This window comes from Emys orbicularis, chromosome 14 (genome assembly GCF_028017835.1).
Source record: "Emys orbicularis isolate rEmyOrb1 chromosome 14, rEmyOrb1.hap1, whole genome shotgun sequence".
Lineage (NCBI taxonomy): Eukaryota > Metazoa > Chordata > Testudines > Emydidae > Emys > Emys orbicularis.
In genome coordinates, this window is record NC_088696.1 from 27,643,128 (window position 1) to 27,665,939 (window position 22,812).

At 40.2% G+C, this 22,812-nt stretch overlaps 1 protein-coding gene across 1 annotated transcript in view; it reads left to right on the top strand.

Annotated features, from left to right (window-relative positions):
• The window catches only part of TENT4B (terminal nucleotidyltransferase 4B), a 50,206-nt gene that overhangs the window by 20,856 nt on the left and 6,538 nt on the right, over positions 1-22,812 (top strand). Inside the window, exons 2-7 of the mRNA XM_065416332.1 lie at positions 1,817-1,940; positions 6,385-6,431; positions 11,443-11,563; positions 13,407-13,514; positions 18,938-19,066; positions 22,575-22,788. Of these exons, the coding sequence (XP_065272404.1) occupies positions 1,817-1,940; positions 6,385-6,431; positions 11,443-11,563; positions 13,407-13,514; positions 18,938-19,066; positions 22,575-22,788 (743 nt within the window). The remainder of the gene's footprint in view (positions 1-1,816; positions 1,941-6,384; positions 6,432-11,442; positions 11,564-13,406; positions 13,515-18,937; positions 19,067-22,574; positions 22,789-22,812) is intronic.

Consider the following 22,812-nt stretch of genomic DNA (forward strand, 5'->3'; position numbering starts at 1 on the left):
TAAACTTAATTATGATGACGACAGGGTTATAGTGATAGAACTTATAAAATATTACCACAGACTGAATTGCATCAGGATTTCTAAGAGGAAATATTAAGTGGTGGACTAGGAGACCTTTTGAGAAACCAAATGATTAGGTTAGCAAATACCTCCAAGTGTAGCAGATCACAAACAGTATATTGAGGGATGTGTGTTTTGGTCTCATGTTGAAGATTTTTGAGTGAAGAATACAAGTGGGGAGAGGAGGAAGGAGTAAGACAGTAGGAAGCCAAGTTTTATAGTAACAACCAAGTAAACACTGAAAGAGCAGCCATTCAATTTTGCAGATTTGCTGTTAGAAACACTCTGTAGCGATACCTGAGGAATAGAATGTCCTGCATAAGCATGACCGAGTGATGCTAGTGTAAGAGACTAAAATTAAACTAATTATACAAAGAGCATAGCTAGATACTAAGTAAAAAATAAAGAAAATATTTGATCCTCTAATCTCTTATCAGTTTGAGTACTCTACAATGTTACTTGTAACAGGAGAATATTAAAATGTTTCAGACAGATGAAATTTGAGTTGCATATCTCTTTAGTCATAATACTTACTGTCATGTCCCTTTCAGATGTGTCCTTCATCTATTTCATGACATCTGTGGTATAGCTTCCATTGTGTGTGGGGGGGAGGGCAGATGGGGGGGGGGAAAGGCTAGGAAGACTTTTCACCTTCCATCTGAGGACCTCAACTTTGTAAATCATTCCTCTTGGCAGTCCATCAGAGCTTCTGGGCAAGATGCATTTGTTTTGACAATTAACTTTTTTTTTTTTTTTTTTAATTCTCTTTAAAACATCTAGCTGCTACTATAATGGGCACTGTAGGAAACAAGTGAAATAAGCTCATCAATCCCATGTCAGGGATTTATTTAATCTTGCAGGAATTCAATGACTGTTTAAATTTGGTGGTGTTGACAGAGAAAACATGGTGAAAATGGGCTTTAGTCTTCTGGTTAGTCAGAAGGAAGTTGCTATGTGCTAGTGCAAATGGATACACAAATTTCCTGGACTTGTGGATTGAGACTTGTGTTAAATTATGCTTAGTGTAGCTGTTTAATTAAAACCCCATCCAAAATGTGGGGGGACTTATTTTTAAAACAATGCAGCTGATCAGCTGACTGCCAACTTCATTCTACCCTGTGTTCCATTGATGTGTGTACACAGCTCCTTTTTAACACTAATACGAGAATACAGTGCTTAGTGTGACTGTTTCTGCTTAGGTGTGGGCAAATAGGTACATATAACTGAGATGACTTTAACTACAGACAACTGTTTGTTAGTTGACATTTGTTTAAATGTCTCAGAATTGATTTTGTGTGGATTAACAAATCGCTTGTGCTGACATAGGCGATGACTCAGTTGGTGACAAGGGACTAACTGAAAAGGTTAGCTAAAAGGCTTTTGTTTAAATATTTGGATACTGTGCGTACCCTGAACTCCTCATTAGAGACTTCCTTGAAGATTTAAAGCTTTATATATCATGCTGATGTTAACATATTTAGTGGTGCTATTTCTTTCACTTTTAGTGTGACCCAAAAGCAGCTTTGATTAATTTCCACATTCTTCATAAACATGATATAAGAATATCCTATGTTTTGTAGATTAATGTGTTGAAATTAAACTTCCATAAATCTGAATTTACTTTTGTTGAAGGCAGACAATAGTTTTGTTTAAAGTTAGTGTTCAATGTCCTTGAAATATTTCTAAACCATTGGAGATAATAGCAGCCATTTTAATTTTTCTCTTTTAGTTAACTTATCTTTTTTTCTCTCTTCAGTCTTCATGAAGAAATCATTGATTTCTACAAGTACATGTCTCCCAGACCGGAAGAAGAAAGAATGCGAATGGAAGTGGTGAACAGAATAGAAAACGTTATTAAGGAGCTCTGGCCGAATGCAGATGTGAGTAGGACTTGGCATGCTCTAACAAAAAGCTTTGTTTCTACTTGTGTCTTTGTAAACAGCTTTTTTTTTTTTTTTTTTTTTTTGTTACACTACCACTTTTCCCCGTTATTCCATATATAACTTTATGCTCAAATTGTGATATAGAAGATATACACTATTTCTATGGCATCATAGTTGAGCTTGGTACTTTAGACATGTACAGTAACTCCTCACTTAACATTGTCCCGGTTAATGTTGTTATGTTGCTGATCTATTTGGGAACAAGCTCGTTTAAAGTTGTGTAATGCTCACGTATAACTTCGTTTGGCAGCTGCCTGCTTTGTCCACTGCTTGCAGGATTCTCTGGAAGAGCAGCCCCTCCTTGTGGGGATTAGAATCAGGGGTGGCCAGCAGCCCCTCCCCCCCCCCATCAGCTCCCCTAAATTCCCTGTAAGGTATGTGGCTTGGCAGCTGCCCAGCAGCAGTTCAGCTGTCCCTCCCCCCCACTGCTGTGCTGCTCCTGACCTGCCCTCTGCTTTGGAGCTGCTCTCGGGAGCTTGCTGGGGTGGGAGAGGGGTGCTGATATCAGGATGTCCCCCTGCTCCTGCCATGCCCCCCCCCGCTCTGTACCCCCTCTCCACAAAGCTGAGGAGAGGGACAGAGAGGAGGGAGCTGGCTGGAAGCTGTTGCTTCCTGTCAGAACTGGCTGATCTGCTTAAAAGGGCAACGTACTTGAAGTGGTGTCAGTATATTTAAAGGGGCAATGCACGTGTCTCTCTCACTCATGCATCCACCCCCCAGCACTTTGGAAAGTCAGCACCTGTGTAGCTGTGTGTGTGCTGTCAGGAGGAGGGAGTGGTGTGCTCCAGCTGGATAGTGTGGGCTCATCATCATGTTCAGTTTTTGCAGGGAAGTGTTTGCAGCTACTGCCCTGCATCGGTTGTGTTTCCTCCCTCCTGTCTCAGTCCATGCTGCCTTGCAGAGTGTGAGGCTACATTAACAGCAGCCTATTAACCCTTGAGGGCTCAGCTGAGTGCTGGTTCATCATTTAGCAGCAAGGCATTCCCTGGGAAATATTCCACCATCTTACTCCACCACCTCAACCAAGCTTCACAATCATTCATTGCTGTATACCATATTAAACTGTTTGTTTAAAATTGTTTAAAACTTATACTGTATATGTATATAATGTCTTTTGTCTGGCAAAAAAAAATTTCCCTGGAACCTAACCCCCCCATTTACATTAATTCTTATGGGGAAATTGGATTCACTTAACATCATTTTGCTTTTTCAGGAACATAATTACAACGTTAAGTGAGGAGTTACTGTATATGAACAAATGCCTTGGTTAGGGAAGCTAAATTAGATATACTACCAACAAAGGAAGGGTATGAGATTTAACCAGAATTATATTTGGGTTTTTGTTACCACGCATCTCATTAGTTCTTAACTTTTTTTTTAATGTTACTTAAGAGTGTGAGGTAAGGCACAAGTGTAGGAGAACATGACTGGTGGGGGAGGCCTACCTGATTGCATTGAGGTGGCTTGTCCTGCTGGAAAAGAGAAGCTTATGTGCATACAGGTATAAGAGATGGTGTAGGAAGGAACCATGACTTAGATCAGGGTTTCTCAGGACAATTTTTTTGGTGGCCTCAGAGTGCGACCACCAACTCTTGCTGGCCGCTCTCACACTTTTCCCTCAAATACTTATTCGCTTTAGGAAAAACAAATAAATATGCACATATACATGTCCAAAATCATTGTAATTTATTTGTTGCTAGCTTGTAAGTCCTGTTGTTAAAAGTGATATTAACAAACATACAAATATCGCTTTTCACAGCATACTTACTCAACCCCAGCAAAGCTGGGGACAAATTAAGCCCTGGATTCAGGAGTAGGGGGAGCCAGCAGGAGCCAGGGGTGATTCGGGTGGGGGGTCGGGGGAGATAGTTGGGGGTCAGAGCCTGATGCCCCGTAGCCAGAGCCCAAAGTCCCATGGCTGGGGGATGGAGCCCGAAACTGCATGGCCACAGCCTGGGACCTGCCATTGCGCAGTCGGAGCCTAGGGCCGGAGCCAGAAGCCCCATGGCCAGAGCCTGCTGCGCCACCACCCCAGGGGTGAAGCCCAAAGCCTGAGCCCCACCACCCCTGGGAAGGTGGGGAACTTACCAGCTGCTTGCTCCTCCAGCGTTGTGCCCCAGCTGTCTCCAGAAGGGGCAGGGCCCGACCCCTGCTTGCAGCCCTAGCAGCCAACACCAAGGCAGTGCATCCAGGAGCAACAGTGGTGTAGATGATGATGTAATGCTGTAGTTCTCATCTTGTAAAATCTTTGCATGTGCTTTCAAATTTAAACTATTCACTCTGTTTTTAATTTTAAATAAAGCATTCCTACAATAAATTAACTCCATAGAATGTAATTTAGAAATACAATATCGTTTCACTTGCCCCAAGGACATTAGTTGCTTGGTGTTTTACTGGGGGAAGCTTGAGTGGTGCCTGGTCTCTGTCCATGGCTCTAGCCAGTGCTATTCACATTAACCTCACAGGTAAGTGTGTGTTTGTTTGTTTTTAAAACCCTATAAATCTCAGCTGTGACCCATCTAGATACAGTATCACTTGAATTTGAAATGAACTAAGATGAAGTGTTCTTGTGTACTTAGACACCAAAACACACAACCAATAAGGTGTAAACCCTGTGAACAAGCATGTTGAAACCATTTATGAGCACAAACAATAAAATAAAATAGCGTGTCCCCATGAATGAAACTTTAAAACAAGACATGGCACATACATTGTATGCTTCCCCCATAGCATTCAAGAAAGGGATAAAAAGTTGATTGTGTAAAACTATATATCTTAACCTGTAACTTTATTTATAGACTTCAGAAATTGTCATTTGCTCTCTTACTTGAGGGGGATGTGTTTAGAAGGAAACATTCCTAATAAGTGAGAATTGTTCTTGGCATCAGCTGGGTTCCACCATAAGAAAGGCTTTAATTACACTGAAACTGAACAACATTTAGTCATTTTTTAAGTGAAGGCATTTAAAATAAAATAAAAGAACTTGATGACGTGAACATTAAATCTTGCTAGTATTGTATAAACAAAAGTTGTCATCCAATGAAATTCAGAGGAAAGCTTGTCACATTATCCTTAACTGTACTTAGATATTACACAGTCCTCCGCGTTGGTCAGAGAACAGTTGATGTTGCATACCTTGTGCGATTATGACAATACCATAGTTGGACACAAGATGGGCAGTAGTAAGCTTAAGTCTGTTTAATCTGGCAAATGTGAAATTCACTGTTTTAAACGTTGGGGTGGGAGAGGAATATAAACTGGCTTGCAAAGGGTTCCTATTTTGCATTAATTGTGGGTGTTGTCAGGATTTGTGTTTGTTAGAATGAATACCTCTGGGTACGTTGCATGGTAAAGGTTCTCTCAGAAACATTAGCATTGTGTTAATGTCTGCAAAATCCAAGACAGAAGGAAGAAGTCAGTAAGGCTTGGTCTATGCTAGCAACTTCTGTAAAACTGTGTTGCTCAGGGGTGTGTGGAAAATCTATACCCCTGAGCAATGCAGTTATATCAACCTAACTTCCAGTGTAGACAGTGCTATGTCGATGGAAGGGTTTCGCCCTTCAACATACCTACCACCTCTCAGGGAGGTGGAGTACCTATGCTGCTGACAGGAGAGGCCTTCTTATTAGTGTAGGTAGTGTCTTCACTGAAGCGTTACAATGGCGCAGCTGCATCAGTGCATCTGTGCCACTGTAGGATTTTAAGTGTAGACATGCACTAAGATTGTAAAGATGTTAGCAAAAATATAAATAGTTTACATGCAAGCAAAAACATGCACCTGCACCAATACAATAAGAATGCTGAAGTATAGTATTAATAGCACTCCTAGCACCCTCCAAAAAGTTAGTGCTTGCAACACTTCTATAAAGTAGATGGTAATATATATTTGTGGTAGTACAAAGGTATAAATGGCTTGAGAGCTAGAACACAAACTCTTTTGCCTGGATGTTATATCAGACTCTTTGATGCTTTTCTCTAGTAGTATTATTTTTAAAAATAGTTTCTTACACACTTAAGTATTTTTAAAATGAGGGATTTGTAATGGAAAAGCTGATGGAGTTAGAACTCTACTGTCACGAGTAGCACTTTAATTAGAAATAATATTTATTCTGATATTGTCTTCTATCTGTACAGCTGCTTACTGTCATGTATATTTTTAGGCCTATTGCTGCATTGCTCTATTTCTAATCTTCTTTTAAAGTTAAAGATGTAAATACTTGAGTTTGCCAGACTCCTCTGTTTTATGGTCATGTTAAATATTTCAGTAATACCTAAAACTACCAGTGGAGGGTAGCAATAGTCAAACTTTTCTGGAGACTCGATTAGATAATTGTTCAGAAATTTAAAAGGTGCATTCTAATGCCCTATTTTTCTGTTACAGGTGCAGATATTTGGAAGTTTTAAAACTGGTTTATATCTACCTACTAGGTTAGTACCTTTTCAGTAACTTCTTCTACATTGTTTAGGCATATTTTGAAGTCTCTTCGTCTGCTGTTTACCTTTGTCCCCCATTGCTGTATGTTGAATTTTTGTGCACTGAGATAGAATAATGTTCCTGGGGTGGAATATGCACTTGTCATCTTACTGTTTTCCTAACTACTGACTTATATCATGTGTTTTGTATCAATATATATATTCAAAGCTGACTTGTATACAGGCATTTGTATAGAGTACCTGTTTCAGTGATGTTTAAGATATGGTCTTTTTTAAAAGATTGCCTCATGTTTTAAAATGTCTGACTATCCCTTAAAACTGCTCAAGCCTGAAGGTAAATATTATACTTTTATTCAGCCCTCCCAATAAATACATTGTAAAAATATAAAGAATGATTGATGGATTATATGAAATAGAACACATCCACCTGTTTAGATCCTGCTTGCATTAATTTAAAATGTGACCCCTTTGATCGTATTATCAAGTATAAATTTAGTTTTGTAATTCAGTCTAATTACAAGATTAAATCAAAGTAAAATTTTAGATTTCTCCCACTTCACTGTGATTTTTCCAGCATGTGATACCCTTTAAACCTGACATTTGAGGTCAAGTATTAAGCTATTTATATTAAAAGAGAAGCTGAATCCAGTTTCTAGAAGAAGAAATTAAAACATCAGCATATTACGTAGTCAGTTTGGTTGACATAAATGTTTGTAGATCTTTTTGTCCAAAAAGATAGGGGAATAAAGCCTTTTTAAGAATCCAGGCTGCTGCTGCCTTTTTTTTTTTTTTTTTTTTTTTTTTTTTTTTAAATAATGTATACAATGGGCCTAACAAAAGAGGAGGCTATTTTTTAGCTAACCACTTAAACCAAAAGAACTCTTAAAGCTATCAACATATACACCGGGGTTAGCAACCTTTCAGAAGTGGTGTGCCAAGTCTTCATTTATTCACTCTAATTTAAGGTTTTGTGTGCCAGTAATACATTTTAACGTTTATAAAAGGTGTCTTTCTGTAAGTCTATAATATATAACTAAACTATTGTTGTATGTAAAGTAAATAAGGTTTTTAAAATGTTTTAAGAAGCTTCATTTAAAATTAAATTAAAATGCAGACCCCCCCCGGACTGGTGGCCAGGACCCGGGCAGTTTGAGTGCCACTGAAAATCCGCTCGCGTGCCGCCTTTGGCACACATGCCATAGGTTGCCTACCCCGATATACACTAATCAGATGCTGAAGATAAAGTGTGTCTATTTAGTCCCACTCAAGCTTCTATCACTGAGCAATCTAAAGTAGCTAACTGCAGACTTAGCTAAATACATTACTAATTTCCATCAAAAGAAAGTTCATCACAAGATCGAATTAAGATCTTGTATGTAGGAATTTGAAATAATTTTGCCAATTAAAATGTAAAATATAAGTAATCTTCAAGCCCTAATGGTTACAGGATAAAGTCCTATAAGCAATTCAAAGGCTGTAGTTTATACTTTAAAGACCTTTAAAAACATTTTTTCCCAGGGAACATTTCAGAATGAGTAATTTAGGGTTACCATACTTAAAAAATAAAAAAAGAGGACACTCCACGGGCCCTGGCCCCCCCCCCTTTCCCACCCCCTTCCCCGCCCCAACTCTGCCCATTCCCCGCCCCTTCCCCAAAGTCCCCGCCCTAACTCCCCCTCCTCCCTCCCAGCCACGCGAAAAGGGCTGCCCGAGCGCTACCGGCTTCACGGTTTGCCGGGCAGCCTCCAGACCCTGCGCCCCCGGCCGGCGCTTCCCCAGCACAGCTGGATCCCGGGAGGGGAAGCGCCCAGCCGGGGGCGCAGGGTCTGGAGGCTGCCCGGCAAACCGTGAAGCCGGTAGCGCTCGGGCTTCGGGCAGCCCCCATGCCTCCGGACCCTGCGCCCCCGGCCAGGCACTTCCCCTCCCGGGCTCCGGCTGCTGTGCTCCTCCCCTGACTCTTCGGCTCTGTTTAAGAGCCGAGCTGCCCGAGCGCTACCGGCTTCGGGCAGCCCCCATGCCTCTGGACCCTGCACCCCCGGAGCCTGGGAGGGGAAGTGCCCGGCCGGTGGCGCAGGGTCCGGAAGCATGGGGGCTGCCCGAAGCCGATAGCGCTCGGGCAGCTCGGCTCTTAAACAGAGCCGAAGAGTCAGGGGAGGAGCAGAGCAGCCGCGGGAGGGGAAGTGCCCGGCCGGTATTTTCCCGGACATGTTCGGCTTTTTGGCAATTCCCCCCGGACGGGGGTTTGATTACCAAAAAGCCGGACATGTCCGGGAAAAAACGGACGTATGGTAACCCTAAGTAATTAGTTGATTCCCAAACCTGACTACAATATTCTTCTCTGTTCACAATTATTGTTTCTCATCTACTCTTAGGAGGAAAATGCTTAATAAAATTAGGAACCAAATTAAAGAAACTTCTTCATATAATTGGCTTTGACTTAAGAAGCAACAAGAAAGAAATCAAACTGAGTTGCTAAATTTCTGACAAGTAGGCCTCTCAGAAGCACAGGTCCCCCAAGAAAACATGTTGCCTGCTTAAATTTGGCTTTGTTCTTTCTTCAGACAATTTGGATTAATCAAAAATACATTAGGTGCTGATAATTCAAGAAATATATGCATCATTATTCACATGTCTAATAGACTTAATCCCCTTGCTGCTCTAGTCTTGATGCTTGGCATTTGTTCTGAGCCATTCAGTGGTTCAGATTTTGATTACAATTTGTAAAGTTAGTTTTTATTCACTACCAAAACTCAATTGTGAGAATTTAATTGAAATCTCTCTGAACTCTGGATGCATTGGTCAGAGGCACTTCTGTCTGGCCTGCCTTTCTTCCCTGTTTGTGTTTGTTGCTCTGGAGCTTGCCTACTTTGCTATTCAGAAGAATTCCAATGCTTGGAGTATTTGATTTAATAAAACCGAATTGAGGCCAGCGTGGTACACTGTGTCTCTTCAGTCTGCTTGGTTATTAGTCTCGAACATGAACACAATCTTCTCTTGTTTCTTTAATTTTTTTCTTCATCTCTAGCTACACAGTTAGTCTAGATCTGAGGTTTTCCTGTTAAAACACCCTTTGCTGGCCTTTTTGATTCTATTGTTCTAAAATAGAATCCCTTGACTATCCAATTACCTCAGTGCTGAGGACTAATTAGATAATGATTGTTCATCTGATGGGGGTCAAGTCGTGTTATCCTTCAGGTAATATGTATTCTCAGGGTGTTACTATATTGCTCTCTCTGGCCTGGTGCACGCTAGAAACATTCTTTGCTGCTACCAAATCTGAGTGAGCAATGAGTGGAGCACTGATTTAGCTGCAAGTGTAGATCAGAATAAAATAGTGTTCAGCACCATTTCAGAAGAGAAGGTTTTAACCATAGTTTTCTGAAATGTGCTGAGTGGTGTTTGTTCCTGGTCAGCTAAACAGTATATAGTTGGATTGGTGTTAAACCTGTCTGTTGCTAACACTGATTAGAATTTGCACACAGACAGCCAAAGTTCCTAATGTGGTTTCTGTAAAATTCTGTAAAATTCTAAATCTGCATGAAAATAACTTCTGAAATAAGGTAGATTCTCCAGTATTTCTTCCCCTCCCCCCCCATAGTTTACTTTGGCAAGCCAGTTTATTGGTGAAGAATAATCTGTCTAGGCCTAAATCCTTCCCTCTTTACCCATATCAGGCTGGTCTAGTGCCTGATTTGGAAAGCAGACCTTAAACTACAAACCAAAAAAGAAGTTTGGAAAAATATATAGCTCAGCTTCTTCAAAGCCTCCAAAAAAGTTTTCACTGTTTTTAAATTTTAAAGACTCTTTTGGACCCTAATAAAATTGCACAGTCATCTAGGCACCTTTAAAATTTCTATTAGAACGCTCATCAAGGCTGTGATTACCATTAGATGGATGCTATCCTCACTGATTTATGAAATCTGTTCTGTCTGAAGACACTGCTAGTTCATGCACATAAAGAAATAATTGTTTTTGTCTTGAAACTTGTAGTGTAATACTGGATAGTTAACAATCTGTTCTATCAGTTTGATCCACTCCTTTTCATGCACACATCAGAGAGAAAAAAATCCCCTGCAAATCTCATCTATAGCCCAAACTGGGCTCCTATCCATCTCCTCTCTCTCCTGCAGCTAAAGATGCTCTGATGGTTTAATTCTAATTAGGACTTGCTATTTTCATATTCAAAGGAAAATTACTGAGACTTAGTTAAAACACCTTAAATAACTAACTAACTTAACCTTTTTCAAAACTCTGCTTCAGTATTTATTTAGTGAATAGGTGTGTAATCTCTCTTGGTTCTATCTTTGATATTTTTCAGTTAATTGGTGGGGGGAGGGAGGGAAACCAGTTTGATGCAGAGTAGGCTGGAAAGCAGTTAAAACCCAAGGGTTTCAAGGTTGTTCTATATACTTAGAAATTACTCTGATTAATGTAGTCATTACATCAACTGTTTTCATACGTTAACAGCTCATAGTTCTTCTGAATACTATTTCCATTGTTTTTTAATGGAAAGGTGGATTCATTTATCCCACTTCACATTATCAAATTGTCAGGATGGTAGCTTGCTGTCTGATTTTAGTATATTTACAGTGTTGTAACTGTGTTGGTCCCAGGCTATGGGAGACGCAAGGGTGGGTGAGGTAATATCTTTAATGGACCAACTTCTCTTGGTGAAAGAGAGAACTTTTGAGTTCCATCTGAAGCCTGAGGTCACCTGAAGAAGAGCTCTGTTGGTGAAAGAAACAAGCTTTTGAGCTCCACAGAAGTTGCTCTAGTAAAAGACATTACCACCTTGTCTCCCTTAGCATATTTTAGACATTTAAAAAATTACTCTGATGTTGTGTATTAATTTTTATCTTCCTCCTGCTTAAGAGAATTCAGTGACCTGTTTTACTTACTTTACTTTCTATTGGTGTTTTTCCAATCCTATACTTTTAAATGCCCACCAAACCTAGCGTCAGTACATATATTAACTTACTATTTTTATGTTCTCTTGCATTTTCAGTGATATTGACTTAGTTGTGTTTGGAAAATGGGAGACTTTGCCTCTGTGGACCCTGGAAGAGGCTCTTAGAAAGCACAATGTAGCAGATGAAGGTTCAGTAAAGGTTCTAGACAAAGCAACTGTAAGTCTTTTTCCAGTTTAATATCTTCAGGTATACTTCTACTTTGTAAAATAGTATCATTTTACTCAGACTTTGCTTTGTGATGGTCGGAATCAAATCTGCTTATTTAGTGACAATTTTATTACTCATAATGTGTCTTGTAATTTGTTTAATCTATGGACAGATTTGCTGCGATATTTGTGGATTTGTCTAAATTGCACTGCAAACCTGGGTTTGTGGACCCAACCTTGAGGAGTTGGTGTTTGAGCCGGGTCTTAAGCTTCTGTGCTGCATTGTAAACCTGGGCTTACAGTTACTAGACTTGGGTCTCACAGCCATACTAATGCATCCATACGTCACTATACAGACCTTCTGACTCTGTCTGTGACTTGAGCTGCATCCACACTGCAAAATGACAGAGCTTGGACCCCAAACCACAGCAAAACTTGGGCTCTGACCCATCCCCTTAGCAGGGTCCTAGAACTTGGCTTCTGAGTGCTTGCTGGCCCAAGTCAGACTGATTTCTATGTGGATGTAAAGGGCGCTTGGGCTCAAACCTGAGTGGGAGCCCAGAATTAGTGTGCAGTGTAAACCTACACTGTCTCTTTCCTCTTCTCATTAAGAATGTTTGCATGAAATCAGGGATCTTTAATTGTTGTGCATTTGTCGCCCTCTGGTGTTTGCTTCTCACAAGAAATTATACTGTTTTGACTTGACAACTACCGTATATACTTGTTCATAAGGCGAATTTTTTAGTAAAAAAGGGAAGCACCAGAGAAGGGGGTTGGCTTATAAACGGGTATAGAGGGGAAGAGGTGGGACACAACCCCTCCCCCCAACAGAGGAAGGGAAGAGGTGGGGCCAGAGTCTCTCCGCTTCTGGCCACACTGCTCTCCCCCCCAGCCTCTGAAGCAGCTGCAGCTTTGGGGCTGGCAGGCTGCAGCCATGCCGCGCGCCCCCCCGCCCCCTCCAAGCAGGCTGTGGCTGTGCCACCCGGCCCAGCCCACCGGAACACGCTGTGGCCGTGCCGCCCGGCACAGCCTGCTGAAACATGCTGCGGCCGCGCCGCCTAGTCTGGCCCGCGGAGCAGGCTGCGGCCACGCTGCCCACCCTGACGGAGCAGCTCCAGCCAGGCCAGAGACATCCTCCCCAGATAAGGTGGGAAGGGATGAGATGGGGAGAGTGTGGGGGTCCCGATCTAGAGGTGGGGTAGTGGGGGTTGGTCACAGGGGTTACTCCCCTGACTCCCAGCTTCTCCCCCCCCCAAAAAAAAATTTCCCCACCAGTTGCTGTCCTGGCCCGTCAGGGTAAGCAACTGGCGCGCTGGGACACTTTGTTTACTTAGGTTTACCTCTATTCCTGCGGACGCTCAAGGTAAACAAACCATCTCGGCTCACCAGCAGCTTATCCTGATGGCCCGGGAGCCAAAGTTTGCTGACCCCTCAATTATAGGGTCGGCTTTTGAATGGGTCCTAAAAATTTTCCATTTTTACTTATCCATCTTGGGAGGGTCGGCTTATAAACAAACTGGCTTATGATCGAGTATATACGGTACTCACTTTACAGCATTTTAAAATGTTTCAGAACAGTGTTATGCATAACAGATTTTAAATTGAAAATAGTTTCAGTATGAGTTAAAAATCGTTCCCAATTCAATTAAATGTATAAAAAAGGGGTGAGATCTTTAAATTCACAGCGCTCCTGCAATCTTTCTCTCTCCCTCCCTTCCTTCTACAAATCTATAAAACAGTTCAAATTTGCTAGTGTAGGTATTTGCACATCATCTTTTAGTAATGAAGCTAAATATATCTTGGAAACTTAGTAGATAGTTAAATATTAACTTTATCTCTTGCTCTTTTGTCAGGTACCTATTATTAAACTGACAGATTCCTTCACTGAAGTAAAAGTCGATATCAGCTTTAATGTACAGAATGGGGTTAAAGCAGCCCAACTCATCAGAGATTTTATCAAGGTTAGATAATGCTTTATGCTAGCACTATGGAGTTGTACATTGATAAATCACTTTATAATAAGAATTGGGTAAAGTAAAATGCAGAATCAAATATTCAGACACTCTACTTCTTTATCCTTTGTCAGTCTGGAACCAAAATATTGCCACTCTTAAGGCTCAAACAAAGTGAAGTACACGTTGCTATCTAAACAATCTGGAATTAAATATTCATGGAAAGTATACAGAGAAATTCTAACTATGTTTGCAAGAGAAGGTGCATTAGCATCAATATTAAATGTTGTGTCTTATTGAGAGTTCAGTTCCTTTATTGCTCATACAGCAGATAATCAGGCTCTATTAATCAAAGATAGATCAGCATAATATAGTTTATACATTATCAATTGCAGCAGTTACATCTTCACTCTGTTCTAAATTATGAGCTTAACTGTGCTCATATTTGTTTCCCCTTGTTTACAACAGATTGGAGACACCTTTTCTTTTTCTAGGTTTTGTACGTATTTCAGATATTAGTAGACTGTAGAGTACAAGTAGCCTTAGACCACTGAGACATTTGCAGTAACTATACCTAGTACACTGTTCATACTCGATAAAATTTACCAGAGCACACATCTTGCTTCTGAGGGATTCTGCATGTACAAAGAAAAAAGTTTACAACAATTTGACTGGTAGTGAATTTCCACAGTAAAGCTTAGCATGAGTACAAGGCATTCTGGTAATACAGTTCATAATTATATAGCTTAACCTACTTAAAAAGTATTCTGGAAATATGATATTGGCTAACTATCTTAACTACTTTAGTTATTCATGCCTGCAATGATTAATACCAGAGGTTGGTGCAGAAAGCCAAAATTAATTGTGTCAGGCTTGTATAGTATTAGTAAATATGGCATTCATTATTTAATTGAAAAATGACATATTAAGTCATGAAAATGATGAGAACAAATCTATTTCCGTTATTTTTGTTTTTTTGACTTAGTCTACAGAGTCTAACTGTCTGGTAGGTTTAATAGGTTTGGATATTAAAACCTTGTGCAAAATCTTTGAACTTACTTCCTTTCCCCTTTCTCTTATTCAGACCTTTAGACATACATGATAAGCCTCTTTTGGTAAAGTCAAAAAATATATAATATATCTGCTAGCTTGCCCTGTCTGTTCTATGTAGATACACAGAGAGATGCACTTCAGTCTCATTGAGTGTTGGCTATTCCTTCTTTAATGGTAACTGCTTTATTATATTTTCTTTCTTTAATCAAAACTTGTTAACCATGGTCAACAGTTGAAATGGATACTTCTACCGAGACTGACCTTAAGTATTTGTATGCAGTGTTGTAGCCATGCTGGTCCCAGGATATTAGGGAGACAAGGTGGGTGAGGTAATATCTTTTACTGGATCTACTTCTGTTGGTGAGAAAGACAAGCTTTCAAGCTTATTCCTGTGTAAGCTTGAAAGCTTGTCTCTCTCACCAACAGAAGTTGGTCCAATAATAGATATTACCTCACCCACTAGTCTCTTAACTATTTGAATAGTTATAACCTCAGAGCAAAATTCTTAGATCTTTCGACTCAGTAAAGCTTTTTGCATGGGTGAGGCAAGCAGGATTTAACCCTTAATGTTAAAAATTGATAGTATAGTTCTGCTGTAGTAACATCAGGTTGTGAGCCAAATTTTCAGACCTCGGGTTTCAATAGCTGACGAGAATGTTAGCATTACCTTTTGCTTGCTAAGGCTCCAATTTTACAAACGCTTATGCATGCGCTTAACTCAGGGGCATGTGAGTAGCCCCATTGGCTTCCACGAGACTATTCCAGTTACTGAAGTTGTGCATATGTGTTACAAGATAGGGTTCTTGCCTTTAAACTAGGGGAAGAGCATAGAAATGTATTTAAACATCTGTTCCAAAACTGTTCATGATCTTCCACCGGAAGAATTATTCTTTGAGTACGGTATTTGTCCACATGGATCACACTCTTAAGGGTGCATGTGCCCCAGGAGCACAAGATTGGATTCTTTTGGCCAGCAGTGTCAACTGGGGTTGTACCTGTCTCCTACACATCCTCATACTCCACCCCAACCAAGGGCCCAGCTGCCTCTCAGATTTTTCTTAACTCCTGTGGCAGAACGATGGATCTTAGCTGTGTCCACTTAGAACCCTGTAGCTCTCCTCTATTAGAGTTAGGATTAATGTGTGTTTAGTTTAGTACTATTTAGCCTGTTGGCAAAAAATATAAAATAATAATTAGAAAATATGAGCATCCTCTGTACTGAGGCATTGACTTCATGGATGAAGCAAAAACTGAGCTTTAAGTCCTGCCCTACCTGTGAGCTGGCTATGCCCAAATGAATGGGCATCCTAAATACCACTTTTTGCCTTGGAGAAGACCACGTTCCTGACAAATGTTCCATCTATAGATCTTTCTTCAAACTAGAAGCCTGAGATGCTCACCTGAAATTATTTCTACCAGAGCGATCAACGAGGGCACTTCTGACTCAGAGAATCGTGAGTCAGAATGTGGTTCTGCTGCTCATAAACAGCATTTGACCTGCTCTCCAGGAAGCCAGGGTGACACCTCAGGTACCTGGGTCTCCACAGCTACCAGAAGACCTCCTGCCTTGTCTCTAGGTACCAAAGAATCAGTATAGGCCTCGAGGAGTCAGTCAGTTTATCCTGCTGACCATGGCAGAAAGGGGCATAGTTCTAAGGCCACAGCACAGATCACTTTCCCTGGTACTGTCAAAGAGGAGACCAAAGAGTCGTCATACTTGTCACTCTGCCACTGCTCTTCCTTCAAAGCCTGATCCACTCTGCAGATCAGCTTTACTGCCTGATGCATGCTCTTTTGCACGCGACTCATCAGTGTCAATCTTCACAGTATCACTTTCCTCCGTACGTGCAGTCTCAGTACAGTGTACATTTATAATTTCTAGAGACTTAGCTATTAGGGCATAGCTACCTCTTCAACGGTAGTTATAATCAACTTGGCACTTACAGCATGAACGTGCAGGTTGTAGGTCCCTTAGAAGTCCTGTCCTCTCTACGCTGGTGAAAAGACCTGCAAAAAGTCTACCAAGGCATCATATTCATGTTCCCATCTGCTACCAAAACTCTGTTAACAGATGGTTCTAAACAAGACTGGGGGCACTCCTAGACAGTCTTCAGACAAAAGGTTGGTGATCCCCAACAGACTCTTATCTATACATGGACTGGAATTCGATATATTTAGCATGAGTATCTTTCCTGCTACCATTCAAGTCCTGATGGACTACAGTGACAACAGTATGTCAACAGAAAGGGTAGAGTGACATTATCTGTTCTCTGACAACAGGCGGTTTCATCTACACGACTAGTGCACACAACATTAATTAAATCTCATAGCTGTACACTACAAGGTATTCAAAGGAATCTGGCGGACTGTTTTACAAGTTATGAGTAAAAATAACAGGAGTACTTGTGGCAGTCCTCAATCAAGTCTTCCTCAAATGAGGTTTCCAACCACAGACCTGTTTGCCACCAACTTGAATAAGAAATGCTTGGCATTTTTGCTCCCAAGGACACATGAACCCAGGTTCCCTTTTGGATGCATTCCTGATCCAGTGGAACGGACACTTGATGTGTGCCTTCCTGCTAATCCCGTTAGTCTCCAGAAGAGTAAAACGGGACAATGGCTGGCTAATATTGATAGTACCAGCATAGGTACATCAGTTCTGGTACTCCGATCATACACATGGACCCCTGGTCTGTACATCTGACAGAACGGAACCGCTCCATAGAGGTACAAGATATTTTGATTCAAAGCATAAAGGCTTCTACAAGACAAATATATAGTTCCAAATGGAAACTCTTTTCACTCTGGGATGTTCAGCATGATCTTCAATCCCCATCTATTCCTGTTGTTATGGACTAGTTACCCTTGAAACATTTGGGACATTCAGTCAGTTTGGTTAGGGTTCATTTAGCCACAATATCTGCTTGTCACTCTCCAGTATATTCTGATATCCATCTATGTCTAAGTTCTTGAAAAGATGTGATCCACACACTTCCCCCAGTAATGGACTTTCCCCTTCCTGGGACCTAAATATTGTATTCCTGGACCTAATTAATCTCCCCCCGACTCCTTTGAACCTTTATCTTCATACTCTTTATGCCACCCTTCTATGAAGTCAGCATTTTTAGTAGCTGTTGCCTCTGCTCAAAGGGTGAGTGAGATTCAGGTGTTAATGGTAGAACCTCCTTATACTAAATTTCACAAAGACAAGGTAACTCTCAGACCTCACCAAACGTGGTCTCAGACTTACATTTGAATCAATACATAAACCTTCCAGTGTGTCTCTGTTCCCAGCTACAAAAACTCATGAAGGAGCAAAACTTGATGTGCTCTGTCTTGAGGGTCCTCTCCAAATAGCTCGGTAGAACAAAGCCTTTCTGCAAGTCACCTAGACTATTTGTAGCATCTGGGGACAGGACTGGAGGGTGGACTGTTATGACCCAAAGACTTTCATGAAATAGGTATTGGATGGCATTAACCTCTCCTATGAACTAAATTAATTAGCTCCACCCTCTCATATTAAAGTACATTCTACTAGGACCCAAATTATCTCCTTGGCATGCTTGAGGAATGTCCTTATCAGAAATGTTCAGGGCAGCAATTTGGAACTTTAGTACATACTTCTGTCCAGCACTACTCACTAGTTGCAGGTACTAGATTTGATGCCTAGTGTGCTGGGGGGAGCCCTGTCGTCTATTTAGATAAGACCCCTGAAACCCTGCTCTGTAGAGAGAGAACTGGTAGCCAGAAACCCAGAGTGGGATCCCTGCAGACAAAACACGTACTAAGAGCCAATCACTGTAAGGTAAGTGATTGTACTTTCTGAAATAGTTTGTAGATGTAATGACTTTGTATTTAATAGGTACTTCAATGGGCTACTCCAAAGGTGTTAAGTTATAAGTGTCTGCAGGATCGAGGCCTCAGTTTGTTTTGGATATCAACTGAGAAGTGGGGAGCTTTGTTACCTGTTAAGTGTCCTGCTACACGTTGGACAGATTTTCCCTTAGTTCTCAGTGCAAATTCGTCTAATCTTGTAAGAAAAGAAGTATGTCTGTGTGTTTGATTCAAACAAAACCAGCTCATTTCCTCTTTACTGCTGTATTAATTAAAATAGATATTAGTAATGGAAGACCACTGCCCCTCGTTAATTTAAATACAAAAACTGTTTTGTCCGTAAGCAAACTGCGTTAAGTCCACCTCTTCTCTGTTACATGTCCAAAAAATGCCAATAGATGTCTTTTGGCCATCACTTTACCATTTTATATAGTGAGTCACTGTTTATATGTTTATCTTGGTCTCAGCCAATTTCAGTGTAGTTTTCACAGCAAATGTGTACATATGTACAATATTAGCCTAACATGGGTGTTGTTCTTTTTCAGAAATATCCTGTATTACCATATCTAGTTTTAGTATTAAAACAGTTCCTGTTACAGAGGGACCTTAATGAAGTATTCACAGGTGGAATTGGTTCTTATAGTCTTTTTTTAATGGCTGTCAGCTTCCTCCAGGTAAGTTAAATGAAATTATTGATGCCATTAGGGCAAAAAGGATTTGTTTCTTGTTTTAAGTTACTTAAGCATTTTAACTTAAAATTAATTTTTGTTTCACATTTCCCCTCAAATTTATATTATGGTTCTACTCTGAAAAGTGACTGTAAAAATAGCATTGTGGCATTGCATGTCTGTCACTCAGTGACTTACAGATTAAATTTGCTCAGTTTAGACGTATTAAAATAATATAAATATTCCCCTTAACCGCTAGTTGAACCTTGATCCGAAAATCAAGATGTTCTTTCCTGCTTATGCAACATCAGAAACATTACCAGTGAAGGCCAGACTCTGCACTCTATGCCTGTAGACCTCATTGTCTACAGTTGAGTTGCACAGTTATAAATGAGGACAGAATTTGGTTCTACAAATGGAATTTAGTTAAAAACTTGGTGAAAATATGACCGATTATAATCCAGATCTCACGTTCATAGCTGTGTTTTGCTTTGGAGGGTTTAACAAGAGTAAAAAGTAGTCTAAACATTTTTATCTGAAATTGGCCACTTTTTAGAATAGAACCACACTCAGGGTAATTGCTTGGCATTCCTTTAGCCTGAAATTATCTCTTTAAACTCTGGATACATCCTGAACAGTGGTAGCACAAGAGACATCCTATTCTGTTGGGGACCACCTTAGAGAGATGTCTACACCGGGGTCGGCAACCTTTCAGAAGTGGTGTGCCGAGTTTTCATTTATTCACTCTAATTTAAGGTTTTGCATGCCAGTAATACATTTTAACATTTTTAGAAGGTCTCTTTCTATAAGTCTATAATATATAACTAAACTATTGTTGTATGTAAAGTAAATAAGGTTTTTAAAATGTTTAAGAAGCTTCATTTAAAATTAAATTAAAATGCAGAGCCCCCTTGACCGGTGGCCAGGACCTGGGCAGTGAGAGTGCCACTGAAAATCAGCTTGTGTGCCGCCTTTGGCATATGTGCCATAGGTTGCCTACCCCGGTCTACACTGTACACCATTGGCATATTCATAGCTACATGTGACAGTGAAAGGCTCTGGGAGGCAGCAGGGAAAGGTTCTGGCCACAGAGAGCTGCCAGAGCCTTTCTGTGCTGCCGGAGTCTTTAGCTGCAAGCAGGGAAAGGCTCCGACAGATCCACCCTGCTGGAGTCTGGGGTCCCTGCTGCAGGGAGCTGTCAGATCCTTTCCCTGCTGCTGGAGTCTTTCCCCGCTATGGAGAAAGACTCCAGCAGTGGGGAGACAGCGGGACACTATGCTGCTAAAAATAGCAGTGTGGCCATGGGAGGTGCTGCTTGGGCATTATAGAGAACCATATAGGCTATAAACCCTAAGGTTCTGGCGTGTGTATATGCTACTCGCTTAAGCAGTGCCTCACAGTCTACCCTGCTGTTTATACCCATGCTAGAGGGGCATGCAGTGTATGTACTCTACACACCGCCATAAGGAGTGTGCAGCATAGACATATCCTAAGAGTGAGAGGGTAGCTTAAGTGTTGACCATGTCTTTTCTCTCTCAAGAAGACTCAAAAGGGAGACAGTTCAGATAGCGGAGGGTTTTTTGGCATGGAATACCACCATAAATTTCATTAACATAGGTGATTAACATCCATCAAAGGCTAACCATACATCTGCCTACAACCCAAAACAAATTACGTGGAGAGGAGAAAAATTGTCTTCAGTGGTTTAACATCCTTGATAACTATGAACTTGAATCAATCTGTGGTTCATACAGATTTATGCTTTAAATTAGATGAAAACTCCTAAGGAATAAAGACTAATGTGCCCACCAACAATGCATACTAAAGCTGTATTCCATTAAGAGGTTTTGACCATATCACAGCCATGAGTAAAGCACAAGCGGTTTGTCCATGTTAAAACCCCCAAGATCCAATAAAAGTATTAATTGTAAATACTTAAGGTATTTGCAGGATTTATTCTCTTGTCCGCTTCTCTTCCTTTCTTCTATCTTGTCTTCTCTGTACACAACTTGTGCATTTGTCAGCTGTACATAAAATATGCAAGTATCTAGGATAATCTTGTACTAATGCTTGCATAATGTTATCAAGAGGTTTCAGGTGGCATTTTAATGCTTTGAGTAAAGGAGTATTGTAATGTCCCAGAATCCCAAAATGGCAATATAGTATTACTTTCCTAAGTTGCTTCTATATTCCTTTTATTAAAAATAATAATAATAATAATCCCTCCCCCCTTCTGTTACGATTTAATTTCCTATTCATTCCTCCCATTTTTCAATCCTGGGAAGATATGTTCTTATATTGCAGTGATAATGATGATGATGTATCTTCAATTTCCTATAGCCCAAATACTTTTAATCAGATTGAAACTAAAGCATAACATCTTCAAGACTTTAACATTTGATTTCACACCCACAGATAGAAGCACTTTGGTATATCAGTATCCGATATATCATTTATGGTAAACTAGGCTTACCTCCATAAGTTTTATCACTTTTTTTTATTTAATTAGAACAGAGACATAATTAGGTTAACATTTAGCTACAGATATCTTTATAATACCTGTTCATTTCGGGTTATACTTACGCATTATAGAAAATATACAGCATGTGACACACGGTTTTGTTTCCGTTGTCTTTGGTTAGTTATCCCAAACACAATTACATGGGATCACCTGTGATATTAATTTCTAGAGGATTCAGCTAATTGTAGTAATAAAATATTTTTGCACTAATTATATAATGCACAAATATCTGTTTAGCAATATTATGGTACTTCTGAGAAGTATTGCAGAAATTTGGAACAGTTAATATATCACGTTCTCGCTTTTCCATATATGTTTTAACTTTGAACAAATTATATGCTTTAATAGTAAATATATTTTCATATATTCATAGTAGTAGAATAGCTTGATGATCAGGCATTTTAGTCTGTTCCCAGCAGCTGTGAAATAGTGGTCAACTAAAAGAATATTCTGGGTACTAAGCAAATGAGCTGAGCAAGCATACATCGTTTTAAGAACATTGAGTTACCCTCAACCCAGATCTCTCTTTTGGTGACTAATGGAATTTTTGTGATCAGTAAAATGCATTGATACCCACTTAAGTTTTTACATATTCTAAAAGGCAGCTTCAGCCAGTTACTTATACTTCAGAATCTATACACAATAGTGTATGGCCCATATTTAGACAGCTGGCCAGGCTAAATTATGCTTGTGTTCCAAGCACAGGTCTGGGAATTGAACTCCAGAGTTGTAATCCATGCTCTGACGCACACTTTTCTGGTTGCCTTGGAAATTCACATAGTTTCTGCATTGGTAAAATTTGGGGGATGCTTGCTTGCCTCAGGAGGATGCTGTAAAATGCTTTGATACTGTCAACTATTAAATACTTTAGTCAAGGGACATAATTGTATATAGATAAGTTATTTCTAGTCAATAAAACGGAATATAAAAAACATTTGAAGTCTGGAATCTTTAAGACAAGAGAAAACAAATTTATTTTTCCTCGTTTAATAGCTGCATCCCAGGGAAGATGCCTGCATCCGCAGTGCCAACTATGGTGTCCTTTTAATAGAATTTTTTGAATTATATGGACGTCACTTCAATTACCTGAAGACTGGAATCCGAATAAAGGATGGTGGTTCATATGTGGCTAAAGATGAAGTGCAAAAGAGTATGCTGGATGGCTATAGACCATCAATGCTATATATTGAAGATCCCCTACAGCCAGGTATCATAGCTTAATATGCAAAAT